The following is a 14,244-nucleotide window of genomic DNA, read 5'->3' on the forward strand; positions in this document are numbered from 1 at the left end:
ATTTTCTGTTTAGGTATAATAGATTGATCTTCTGTTCATATGTCATGAAGTTCTGTTGGATTCCTATTTTTCAAAATTAAATTATGTTTTAGATCTCATACTCCAAATGTATTCATTTGGAACCATTTCCTAATGTAAGGACACCATTATGATAAGGCATGAGACGAATATATATTAGCCAAAATATCAAACCTTGTATTCCTGATACCATTTTTCATTGCAGTGGTTTGAATTGCTCCCTATACATGATTAAAACCTGACAGATCTTTCTCTTTGTTCCATATGAGACAGCTATAGTTCAGAGAACAGCCATACAGTGAACCTTAAATTCTATTAAACATCAGTGAAATTCCCCTCTCGTGAGGGGATACGGGGCAGATTTTTTTTTCAGAGATGGAAAACATTCACGGTTTCATTTGAAGCCAGGGAGAGCTGTGGCTGTACAGCATCAGACCCTATTCTTAATTAAAGATTTCAGTACTTTGCTAATGATTGTCATGTATCTATATAAATTATGAATGTCTGACTATTTCATTTCAACTCAGTTTCATGTGGTACAGTATCTGCTTGTTTTCCTTTCAACTGAAACTATAAATATATTTGATCATATTTTAAGGTTGTCTTTAGTTCATCATAGTTTCACTTGATAAAAAATCTGATTTGTTTCATTGTCAAACTGCTTTTAAATTCCTTTAAGTATCGTGAATCTCTGAATTTTTAGAAGCATGGTAACTATGATTACTTCCCAGTGCCTGTGCCCATCTGCTTCAGCTAACCATTCTCAGGGTATGTCTACACTACACCGCTAGTTCGAACTAGGAGGGTAATGTAGGCATACCGCACTTGCAAATGAAGCCCGGGATTTGAATTTCCCGGGCTTCATTTGCATAAGCGGGGGCGCCGCCATTTTTAAAACCCCGCTCGTTCGAACCCTGTGCCGCACGGCTACACGGGGCATGAACTAGGTGGTTCGAAGCCTAGTTCGAACTACCTAGTTCATGCCCCATGTAGCCGCGCGGCACAGGGTTCGAACGAGCGGGGTTTTAAAAATGGCGGCGCCCCCGCTTATGCAAATGAAGCCCGGGAAATTCAAATCCCGGGCTTCATTTGCAAGTGCGGTATGCCTACATTACCCTCCTAGTTCGAACTAGGAGGGTAGTGTAGACATACCCTCAGAGATTATTAGCAGTGAAACAAAATGCTGCTGTTTTTTTCTGAGATTGAAACTCAGAAATCAAGTGATTATAATTTCTTGTCATATTTATTATATATTGTAATTGAATGTTTCATGATTGAAGAGAATGTAGTATACAGTTTTGTAAGTTTAATTCCACACTTTTCTTGTAGGTGTGGCTTCTATGACAGTACCGGTATACATCGCAGAGGTCGCTCCACCCCACTTAAGAGGCAGATTAGTTACCATTAATACTCTCTTCATCACAGGAGGGCAGTTCTTTGCAAGTGTTGTTGATGGAGCCTTCAGCTACCTCGCAAAGGATGGATGGAGGTTTGTAAATTCTTACATTTAAAAGTGAAAATTGAGTTGTCATGACTTGAAAAGAAACTAGATCGGTGGTCTACAAAATGTGGGGTGCCCTGTCCATGCACCTCCTGGTATTATCCAGGACTTTCAGAACCCAAAACAGTTGTAACTTAACTATTTCATGCTAGGCAGTGCCAGGAATGAGAGTCTATGGGTACACAGCAATTCTGTCTTGTTAATGATCAATACAAATAACCATGTTCTTATTTTAAACTACAATTTATTAGCAATTAAGCCCACACAGACATAAGCAAGAGGTTAGGGACATTCAAGATATATTAACTGCAGTTTAATATGGCTTTGAGTAATCACCAGATGGACTTCCAGGGACCTCTTTCCATCCAGCTGTTGGGGAGTTTCGATGCCAGCACCTTTCCTAAAGAAAAGCTCTCTTGGACTGAGAGAGATTTACTTTTATCTAATATTTTATAACTCACTCTAACAAAACACATAACCTATACTAGTAACACCTCATGGGTCAGCATAATAACCTCTACTGGGTCACCAATTCTCCTCATTTCAACAAATTACTCATCTCAAAACATTGCTAATATTTACAGCCATAACAATAAGTCAGGAGCACATCAGATCAACGATGCTATTTGCTCACCCCCCGCCATAACTTTCTTCCCCATACTCTCATTTTGATTAACAAACTTCAAATATGCAGCTGTTTGATCTTGTATGATAAAGGCCTAAGATTATTCCTAGCTACATGATGTTTGGTTATCAGTCGCTAATGTCTGAACATGTAAAATGGCAGACTGCAGCACGATCAAGTTCTGAGGTACACAAAGAAAAGCCAAATTGTGGGGCAAAATTGGGAACTCCAGTTCCTGACTACAGTTCCTGGCAGCACAGACAGAAATAAGTAGGGAGCACAATGTGAAAAATATGGGGACTACTGAGCTAGATAGATCATGAAAGAAATCTAAATTGTTAACTACTATAGCGCATGTTTATAAAAGCAAAGCTATTATGATAGTTATTGCCTTTCCCAAAATCATCTTCTCTCTAGAAACATTAATGCGTCTGATTACATTCTCCCCCAAAATAAAATTGCCACCCATGGCTCATAAATTGTAGTAATCTCCAGCCATTGCATCCAAAACTTTTATTTTAGGTAGGACTTTTTTGGGAAGGCGCTTTTGACCTGAGAACCTCTCAGTCAAATGACCTCAAATGTTATTTAATGCTACCCCACACCTTTAAGAGGCACACCAAATTTCAAACAATCAAATTATTCATTTGAATGTCAGAGAACTTACAAGAGTCAAGTTTAAAGATATAAGGATTCCATTCCTGATGTTTTATATAATCCATGCACAGTGTAAAAAAATGCAAATTTTCTTTTCAATTCTCCCCTCCCCCCCATGAATATTTTCTTGGTGCTATGCACTGCTTTGAATTAGAAGAGCCTTTTTGATCTGCTTCACATCAATAGTTTCATCTCTAATTCTGGACAAAAAAGTTCCACCTGGAAACTTAAAAAAAAAAAAAAAAAAAAAAAAAGCTATTTTTTGGATCCCCTGACTGATTCCATATTCAGGCTGTTAACTTTACCAGACACCCTCTTGAGGTTTAGTGAAGTAAGACTAAGCTTACTGATTTTAGAAGGACTTAGAACACCTTTAAACGGAGACCGTGGCACAACCTTAACCATAGTGTGTTGCTGTTCTACTATAATAAAGCCAGTTTGCCTCCTGCATTTAAAATATGTGTAAGTAAATATTGACTCTTGAAAAGGCAATCTTCAAATAAATGTGTCATTTTAAAGATTACATTTGAATGTACGCCTAATAATCTTGTTTGAGCAATAGTTATCTATTGAGAATTGGATATCGTTTGTCCTCGAGGGCAACATTCTATTGAAACTGGGTTGAGAGTGTTAACTAATATTGTTCTACTTTCTGAATTTTGAGCTTTTCTGTCTTAGTTTTAATCTGCTGAGCTTTGATTGAATGTCCTTCCAATGAGGCTGTATTTTTCAAGAGTAAATAAAACAAATGATGTATGCAAACAGAATAGCTTAATGCAAACAGAATGGCTTTCTTTTTAAAAGAAGATTTATAAATGTGTTCACACAGGATAAAGTTGACTACTTATTAAAAGATTTTTTTAATGTTTAAAAATCTATTTTTATTTGTGTGGGGCTGTCATTAGAAACTTATGTTGGGGAACAGGAGTGCATTGGTTGCAGAGTCTTCAGAAGAAATGACACCTGGAATATTTGTGTCTGTATTTCATAACTTTTCACTTACATCCCTGTGGAGCTTCACTAATTGTCTTTTAAATACAGATTTCAAAAGTGAGCAAAGGGAACAGTGTGTAAGGGAACAGAAAGGCCTTTTACTGGTATAAAGTATTTATTTCTAAGTCTCTTGTCTGATCACAGCTGTTTGAGCATGAAATAATGATAATTGCCACAAAATATGATTACATTTTTAGAGTGCAATATTGCATGTATACCTAAGTAAGGAGTAGGGATTATCTATATCTTTAAGAACAATCACTTTATAGGCAGGCTAAACATTACCTATTATTAAGGCTGCCCAATACTTCTCATTATAATGTCCCATTTTCAGCTGCTTATAACTTTGACAGAATTAACTGTTTGAACTGAAATTTTCATTCAAGGTGTCTTCCTTAGGCAGATTTTTTTCCACTTCAGTTGTTTCTCAGAATGAAACTAGGGAAAAATACATTATCCAATTTTAATTAGGCCTCCTTATGTGCCTTGTGAATAATCTTCAATGATGTGTAATCCACAGGACCCATGCTGTATACAAAGTTCACTAATTGAGTTTTAGTAAGCAGCTATTTATAGTACTCTGTTTTCTCTTTACTGATCAGTGAGCAACACCATAGCTTAATTATTGCACCTTACTCAAACGCAGTCCTGCAGATAAAACTGATTTCCTCATGGTCTCTTCTATGGTGCTCATCCTTATAGTGCGTCACAGATATCAATACATTTATCTTCAGATGAGAAGACATTTTTTAGACTCATTTTACACATGGGGAACTGAGCCACAGAACGGTGAAGGTTTAAAGCCGTGGTCACCAACAGGTCGATCGCGAGTTACTGGTCGATCTCGAGGCCTCAACCAGTCGCTCGCGAAGCGTCCTGTCCGCCCCGCCCCCATTTCCCTCTCACCCCCCAGAAGCCCCAATACTTACCTCAAGAGAAAACGGCAGTAGTGTTGGCTTCAGAAGTCCCGCAGCTTAGCGCCACTTCTGGCAATTCCAGAAGTGCGCTAGCTGCTCTGCCGGCCCCCTGCACCACACAGGAGGGGTGAGTCAGCCCCGTGGGAGGCGCGCAGGGGATTTCCCGGCGCGCGCGGTGGGGGGGTTGGCCCCGGGGCAGGCGTTGGCACGGGGCTTCCCGGCGTGGGGGGGGGTCGGCCCCCTGGGCAGGGGCGCGCGCGCGGCCCCCTGGGCAGGGGCGCGCGCGCGGGGCTTCCCTGCACGGGGCGGGGGTCGGCCCTGGGGCAGGCGCACGCGTGGTGCTTCCCTGCGCGGGGGGTGCTGGCCCCGGGGCAGGCACGCGCTGGTTTCCCTGGGAGGCGGGGGGAGAATGCTGGGAGGAGGGAGATGCGGGGGACTCCCCAGCCCCCACTGGCACCCCACTCCCCAGCCCCCACTCCCTAGCCCCCACTCCCTAGCTACAGAACTCTGTCCCCACTCCCCTGTCCCCAGCTACAGAACTCTGTCCCCATTCCCGTCCCCACTCCCCGAACTCTGTCCCCACTGGCACCCTGTCCCCTGCTGCAGAACCCTGTTCCCTCTCCTCTCCCAGCACCCTGTTCCCTCTCCCCTGCCCCCAGCCGCAGTACTCTGTCCCCTCAAAATGTATAATTATAAATGCTTCATTTTAGATTTAAATAGCATGAATAAAAAACAACCATTTATTTCATAACTATAAACTCGTGATTTTAATTGTATGTATCGCATAATTTAAAAATAAACTGTTTATCAGAGTGTGTAAGTAAGGGCTGGGGATAGCAAGTGATGGACAGGAGGAGAATAGAGAGGGCGGGGCTTCAAGGAAGGGGCGGGGCGGTAGATGTTCGCCTGTTCTGAGATTTAAAAAGTGATCTTGAGTGTAAAAAGGTTGGAGACCACTGGTTTAAAGTATCCATGTATTTTGGATGCTGAAGTTTGTGACCTCCAGACCTTACTTTTCTTTCTGTGCTTTAGGTATTCAATTATTGACTTCAGTTAATAAAAAAAAAGTGAAGAACATAGTTCATGATACCCCATGAAAAGTTGGTTTCAGTGACTTAGCTACTGTCACACACAAACTTTGTGGCAGAGGCAGAGAAATAATTGAGTTTTTAATGTCAGAATTCAGCTTCTTTAATCATGACTCCCTCTTTTCTTTCATTGCATTCCCGGCCTTATTTGTTGTACACGTTCTGTTTTCTGCAGCAAGTTAGATGGGGTCCTGTTGAAACAGCCTTTTAAAATACACAGCCACGATTAATCCCCTCATCATGGTCTATCCTATGCACTGAATGAGGCAGGGGTCCTCTGGAAAATACAATATGTGATAATTTCTTTATCACAATGCTTAAGCCCAGGGATTGGAATTAAGGTTTCACAGGCAACAATCACAGAATCATAGAACACTAGAACTGGAAGGGACCTCAAGAGGTCGAGTCCAGTTCCCTGCCCTCATGGCAGGACCCAGTACCATCTAGACCATCCTTGATAGACGTCTATCTAACCTACTCTTAAATATCTCCAGAGATGAAGATTCGGCAACCTCCCTAGGCAACTTATTCCAGTGTTTAACCACCCTGCCAGTTACAAAGTTTTCCCTAATATCCAGCCTAAACCTCCCTTGCTGCAGTTTAAGCCCATTGCTTCTTGTCCTATCCGCAGAGGCCAAGGAGAACAATTTCGTTCACTCCTCCTTGTGACACTCTTTTAGACACCTGAAAACTGCTATCATGTCCCCTCTCAGTCTTCTCCTTTCCCAACTAAACAAACCAAATTCTTTCAGTCTTCCTTCATAGGTCATGTTCTCTAGACCTTTAATCATTCTTGTTGCACTTCTCTGGACCTTCTCCAATTTCTCCACATCTTTCTTGAAATGTGGTGCCCAGAACTGGACACAGTACTCCAATTGAGGCCTAATCAGCACAGAGTAGAGCGGAAGAATGACTTATCGTGTCTTCCTCACAACAGTCCTGTTAATGCATCCCAGAATCATGTTTGCTTTTTTTGCAACAGTGTCACACTGTTGACTCATGTTTAGCTTGTGATCTACTATGACCCCTAGATCCCTTTCTGCAGTACTCTTTCCTAGACAGTTGCTTCCCATTCTGTATGTGTGAGACTGATTGTTCATTCCTAAATGGAGTACTTTGGCCGTACTTGTTAAACTTCATCTTATTTACTTAAGACCATTTTTCCAGTTTGTCCAGATCATTTTGAATTATGACCCTGTCCTCCAAAGCAGTTGCAACCCCTCGCAGCTTCGAATCATCTGCAAACTTAATAAGCATACTCTCTATGCCAATATTGGAATAATTGATGAAGATATTGAACAGATCCGGTCCCAAAACTGAGCTCTGCAGAACCCCGCTTCTTATGCCCTTCCAGCAGGACTGTAAACGGTTAATAACTACTCTCTGAGAACGACTATCCAACCGGTTATGCACCCACCTTATAGTAGCCCCATCTAAGTTGTATTTGCCTAGTTTGTTGATAAGAAGATCATGCAAGACCATATCAAATGCCTTACTAAAGTCTAGATATACCACGTCCACAGCTTCTCCCTTATCCACAAGACTCGTTATCCTATCAAAGAAAGCTACAGATTGGTTTGACATGATTTGTTCGTACAAATCCATGCTGGCTGTTACCTTATTATCTTCCAGGTGTTTGCAGATAAATGTCTTAATTACTCCCTCCATTATCTTTCCTGGCACAGAAGTTAAATTGACTGGTCTGTAGTTTCCTGGTTGTTCTTATCTCCCTTTTTATAGATGGGCACTATGTTTGCTCTTTTCCAGTCTTCTGGAATTTCTTCTATCTTTCATGATTTTTCTAAGATGATAGCTAAAGGCTCAGATACCTCCTCTATCAGCTCCTTGAATATTCTAGGATGCATTTCATCAGGCCCTGGTGATTTGCAGAAATTTCAGTTTTCTAAGTGATTTTTAACTTTTTCATTTTTTATTTTATCTTCTAAACCTAACCCATTTCCACTAGCATTCGCCAAGTTAGGCATTCCTTCATCATCTGACTTCTTGTTGAAGACCGAAACAAAGAAGTCATTAAGCACCTCTGCCATTTCCAAGTTTCCTGTTATTGTTTCTCCCTCTTCACTGAGCAGTGGGCCTATCCTGTCCTTGGTCTTCCTCTTACTTGTAATATATTTACAGAAAGTCGTCTACTTTCACTTTATGACTGTAGCTAGTTTGAGCTTGTTTTTTGCCTTTGCGTTTCTAATTTTGCCCCTGCATACCTGTATTGTTTGCTTATATTCATCCTTTGTAAATTGTCCTAGTTTCTACTTTTTATATGACTCCTTTTTCATTTTTAGATCATGCAAGATCTCCTGGTTAAGCCAAGGTGGTCTTTTGCCATACTTTCTATTTTCCTACACAGTGGAATAGCTTGCTTTTGGACCCTTAATAATGTCCCTTTGAAAAACTGCCTACTCTCTTCAGTTGTTTCCCCCCTTAGTCTTGCTTTCCTTGGGACCTTACCTACTATCTCTCTGAGCTTACCAAAATCTGCCTTCCTGAAATCCGTTGTCTGTATTTGCTGTTCTCCCTTCTACCATTCATTAGAATCATGAACTCTATGATTTCATGTTCACTTTCACTCAAGCTGCCTTCCACTTTCAAATTCTCAACTGGTTCCTCCCTATTTGTTAAAATCAAATCTAGAACAGCTCCCCCCCCCCCCCCCCCCCCGTAGCTTTTTTCAGTCTTCTGAAATAAAAAGTTGTCTTCAATGCAGTCTAAGAACTTACTGGTTAGTCTGTGCCCCGCTGTGTTATTTTCCTAACATATATCTGGATAATTGAAGTCCTCCATCACCACAAAATCCTGTTCTTTGGATGATTTTGTTAGTGTTTTTTTAAAAAAAAACCTCATCCACCTCTTCCATCTGGGTAGGTGGTCTGTAGTAGACTCCTAGCATGACGTCACCTTTGTTTTTCACCCTTTTAGCCTAACCCTGAGACTCTCAACACATCTGTCTCCTATGTTCAGCTCCACCTCAGTCCAAGTGTATACATTTTTAATATATAAAGCAACATCTCCTCCCTTTTTTACCCGCCTATCCTTCCTGAGTAAACTGTATCTTTCTATACCAATATTCCAATTGTGTGTGCTATCCCACCAAGTCTCTGTGATACCAGCCATGTCATAGTTGTGTTTGTTTATTAGCACTTCAAGTTCTTCCTGCTTATTACCCATACTTCTTGCATTTGTATATAGGCATCTAAGATACTGGTTTGATTTTGCCTCCCACTTCTGGCTTGTCCCTCCTTTTTCTTTGCTATTATAGCCCACGCTTCCTCCTATTTCTGACCCATCTCCAAAGTCTCCATGTTCTTCACTTACCTGTGGGCTTTGGTCACCTGCCTCCATTGAACCTAGTTTAAAGCCCTCCTCACTAGATTAGCCAGTCTGCATCCAAATATGATCTTCCCCATCCTCGAAATGTGAACCCCGTCCCTGCTTAGCAGTCTTTCCTGGAATAGCATCCCGTGGTTGATGAAGCCAAAGTCCTCCTGGCGACACCATCTTCGCAGCCAGGCATTCACCTCCAGAATGCACCTATCTCTGCCGGGGCCCCTACCTTTGACAGGAAAGACTGAGGAGAATACCACCCACGCTTCAGACTTCTTCACCTGTACTCCCAGAAACCCTGTAGTTACTCCGAGTGGTGGAATCAGAACTCTCAGCCTTGGGGGTACAAGGGTTCTCCTCCTCAGCTGTAGAGGGTGATTCTTTATCTCCTGTAACTCGAAGAGCATAACGGTTTCCCAGTACCACGGTGGGAGGGTGGGGAGCTGGGGCAGAGCACTGCCTGCTGCCAGAAGTAACCAGCTGCCAATGTTCCATCTAAGAGTCCTGATTTCCTGACTGGGTGGGGCTGATTAATCACCTGCGAATCTGTGCTGCCCCACGTTTTGTAGGGAACACGGCAATTTTAATTCTGACATTTCCTAAATTTCAAATGGTTAACTAAACAATCTTAATTATGTTGTTTTATTTTTTGTGTGTAAAATATATTCATATGTATAAAATATATTCTCCTCTTTCTCGACCATTAAGATACTATAGTTCTTGGACAGTACACTGTAATCCATAGTAAAAAAAAACAAACCCAACTATCTTAATTGATGGGTGTTGTGTTTCACTGAAGAACTATGCTACTGAGTCATTGAGTCCTCCAGACCTGGAGATTTGTTCTAAGGGAGAATGGAGACGACACCTCATATAGTAGAAAGAGCAATTATGCAGTGGAAAGACTACTTCGACATCTGCGTGAAAAGAATGTGGGAGCCAGGAACTTCCTGACAAGTTTCTTTTGAGGCGTCCATTGTCAGGTGGGCCAAGAGAACTGCTGGGCCCCTGGGCAATGTGGACGGGAGTGGCTCCATGCTCCTGGGGGGGCAGGGCCTCAGGTGGAAAGGGAAGGGCTTGAGGCAGCCAGCCCTCAGCACCACCTGGAGCATGCTGCCCACTCCCAGCTAGCGCTCAAAGCCTCCTGCAGCACACTGTCCAGAGCTCCAATGGCAATTTATAGGGCCCTTGGTACTCGCCCTGCCTGGGTAGCAGGAATGGCCAGGAGCTCCAGGCCCTTTTGAATTGCTGGGTCCTTGAGTATTTGCCCTCCTTCTGCCCTGCCTTGCCCTCCCCCTTTAATGAGCCTGTCCATCATCAAAGCGTCTGGGCACAGTTCTGGCTAGGGCTTGAAGGAAATCATAACGGGGCCTGGGACGGGGAGGAGGAGGTACAGATATATGTACAGAAAGCAGAATGAGTTAAAGTAGCATAGTCATGGACTCACAGACAAACTGCTTAAGCTGGAGTTTCAGTAACAAGTAAAATCAATAATGTCAGCGTGAAAAACCTTACAAAAACATTGCAGTTCTCAATAAAACACTCCTGCAAAGCAAGGAAATTCACAGTTAAGACATAAAAGAAACTCAGATATTTGAAAATATGGAAATGCACAATTAAAGTACTTAAGCAACTTTATCCCTAGCCCTGTAGTCTCCTATTTTCCCTTCTTTGCTACTTTTATTTTTTAATTAAATGAATCTCCTGAAATAACTTTGTTGTTTTATTCTGTAGCCATAGATGAGAACACAATACATTTAGAAAAGTCACTTTATTTGATATTTTGTGGTTGTATTATAAAAAAGGGCATGGGAGAGATTTGGTTTTATAATTATTATAGTTTAATAGTTATAATTTATAAGTACATATTTTCATGTGATGTTTTGTTAGCCACCCAAACCATTACTGTTTTCATATCAATATTATAAGTCACACGGACTGGGCTAGGAGACACATGTATATGGATATGCTTGAGCTCTTTGATCACATTGAATAATTGATGGCACAGGAATTTTAATGAAGAGTGGGGAATGAAATGTCTGTCACCAATATGCTATCTGTCTAATCAGAAATGTGTATGGTGACTTTCTGTGGACAGTGCATGACTGTTAATAAGGCCAGAGTCAGTGTTCGAGCTGCATGATTAGGAACCACACATTCCATTTTTGTAGTCACAGCTGAAACGACACTTTGAATGATACAATATTCTTATTACATGATTCCCCCCCCCCCAAGTTTTTAACAGGAGTCGGGGGAGAACAGAGTTGAGGTTCTTTGGGTGCCTTCACTGTTTTTCATGCTTTGGGTGATTTCATGCTTTGGGTATTTTTTAAAGTTAAGCTGTAACTGTTTTTACATTTCTTCCCATGTTAAATGTTAATAACTCCCATATAAACTAGTAGTTATTGGGGTGAAGGGAAGGATCATGTCCAGTTTCCTATATTAGGTAGTTTTTCTGCTGCAGCCTCCTCGTTCTCCATTTGTACCCACAGTAGCACATAGTAAATTACAAAGCACTCTGTGCTTTTGTGAAAGGGAAAAAGTAATTTTGGAATGGTGCCCACAGAAGTCAAAAAGTACATGTCTCCCTTTCTGAGTCCAGTGACTTCAGGATCAATGTATAACTGTTGCCATAGGGAAAGAGACTGCAGGAGATAGGGAGAGAAAGAAGAGTTTGCTGTCTAATCCCTTGCATGGGGGTTCCAAAGTTACCAATAGCAGTGAGTTTGGTAAAGATTCTGTTGTCATTTGTCTCCTATGCAAAAGATTGAAGATTACACCACTCTGTGTTCCTTGGTTTGCATTACTTAGAACTCCATCTCATAGACCCTTGAAACCAGGAGAGATCAACAGCTTTTTCTGTTCTTGACTTAGGCCAAATCGTTCTAAAATCAAAGCCTGTTTTAATTAGATACATCTTATTTATTGAAACAATGAGGAGTCATAAGAACATAACAGATAATCCTTACGTGAGTCATGTGGCACCTTAAAGATTGCAGATTTATTTCAAGATAAGCTTTCCTGGGTAATACCCACTTTGTCAGATGTAACGCATGAAAGCTTTTGCCCATATAAATCTGTTAGGTTATGTCTACATTGGGAAGGCTTGGCTACAAAAGTGTTGTTGACATGCAAAAGCCAGCAAAAGTGAAAATAGGTCAAACTGGTTTTTCTGCCTCCCATTGTCTACATTTCATGGTCACATTGGTAGCTCCCAATAGACAGAACCAGGGCTGGCCTCAGCCATTTAGACGCCCCAGACCCCGGGCGGGCAGCGCCACCCTGGCACACGGCGTATGCGTGGGCCCGCCCCCAGGCACATAGCGCATGTGCGAGCCTGCCCCAGGGACACATGGGCCCACCTCCGGGTGCACGGTGCATGCATGAGCTCGCCCATGCACTGCCTAGCCACCGCCGCTGGTGCGCAGACCAGGGCCACCTGGGTGGGCCATGCCTGGCCGTGTAGGGCCCCGCAGCAGCGGGGGGAAGGTCACTGCGGGGGTTAATGCGGCCCCTGCCCCGGGCAGGCACTGCAGCCTGCCAGGAGCTGGCGCACAGCGCTTGATGGCAGCTATAAGGGGCGCCATGCACCCCTTAAAGTTGCCATCAGGCGCCCCCCATCTGTTGGTGCCCCGGGCAGCTGCCCAGCTCACCCACCCCTTAGTCCGGCCCTGGATAGAACAAAGCAATGTGGGTAAGCATCCCACAGTGCAGTGTTTTGGGAAGGTAGAGCTGATCCCTGCGCTTCTTGGGTTTCTCTCCCATTTCTCCCACCTCATCTCAGCTGCTGAAAGCAGCATCATGAGTAGCTCTGTGAGCATTCAGTGCTGAGGAATGTCAAAGCAGTGCCACAGTCTCTCCAGTCTTCCCCTTGAAGCAGCAGTCTACCTGCTGCTGTGTTTCTAGCAGGGCAGAATGAGAGCATTCCAATGATTTGCTCTTTTTGTTAGTGCCCCAAATGGAGCAGCTCACTCAACTGTCAGATACTTCCCAGAGCTTTGAAAGGGGAGGGGTGTATGCCTTCATGGCACACATTGTGGGATACTGGGAGAAGCCAGTTCTCTGGAAAAAAACAGAGTCCACATTAGGTCTTTTGTTTTTCCCCCTCCCTTCATTGTCGACAAAGTCTCTCACAGGGGCAGTATCCCGGGAAAAACTCTGCAGTCTAGACCAGTAGTTCTTAATCTTACTGCAGCCTGTACCCCTTTGGTTCTAGAAATATGTTCTCATACCCCTTATTAAAAATCGTTGAAGTAGATCAGTTTTAAATCTAAGATAGATCATAAAAATCTGGCATGTCTTGCACCCCCAGAAAGGGCATCTCGCACCCCCAGGGGGTGCGTGCACTCCAGGTTAAGAACCACTGATCTAGACATACCCTCAGTGTTTAGGATGCCCCAGAGATCCTCGTTGTGTTTGCAGATCCAGACTAACATGGCTACTCCTCTGAGACTTATTCATTGAGAAATGTATATCTACAGTTTAGTGATATTTGTATCATGCATTTTCTAAATTTAGTTACTGAAGCAAAACAAAGTAAATTAAAATTATTTTGCTATAATTTTGCATAGACATAATTAATTGTAAGGAAAAAACATAGGATTAGAGCTACAAAGCTCAGCTTTCACCAGTTCATACTGAGTTTTGTGTCTATTGTTATTAAGGAAGAAGGGAACCATCTGGTAGCCAATATAGTGCCTTTGTATTCCCATGGGGATAACACAAACAGATAGGGAACGTTTAGACTGTGTTGCTCTTTTAGGATATCAGAAGTATCCCAAAATAGCAATGCCACGTCTTTAAAAACTCCCTCTATTTCCCAAAATAGTGTGCATGCTATTCCAGCATCCCTATAACCCTCGTTCCATGCGGGTTAAGGGATTTGATGGAATAGTGCCATATTTTAATATTTGGCGTCATGTATACAGTGCCAAATTTCAAAATAAGCTCTTTTGACTTAGACTCAGAATAACCTATGCAATTTGCCTCGTGCAAATTGCATAGCTTATTCTGACAGAAGGGTGCTGTCTAGATGCACCTAGAGTGTCTGTCTTCCACTTTTAAAGAATAGTGAATCTTCATAGAATTTGGACTAAGGTCTTTTAC

General features: G+C 42.4%; 1 protein-coding gene across 2 annotated transcripts in view; it reads left to right on the forward strand.

Moving 5' to 3' along the window:
- Positions 1 to 14,244, forward strand: part of SLC2A13 (solute carrier family 2 member 13) — a 352,851-nt gene that overhangs the window by 80,283 nt on the left and 258,324 nt on the right. For both annotated transcript variants that reach the window (XM_006120405.5, XM_075927418.2), the window contains exon 2: positions 1,348 to 1,507. In XM_006120405.5, coding sequence (XP_006120467.1) covers positions 1,348 to 1,507 — 160 coding nt within the window. The remainder of the gene's footprint in view (positions 1 to 1,347; positions 1,508 to 14,244) is intronic.

Source organism: Pelodiscus sinensis, chromosome 1 (genome assembly GCF_052426305.1).
Source record: "Pelodiscus sinensis isolate ZL-2025 chromosome 1, ASM5242630v1, whole genome shotgun sequence".
Classification (NCBI taxonomy): Eukaryota; Metazoa; Chordata; order Testudines; family Trionychidae; genus Pelodiscus; species Pelodiscus sinensis.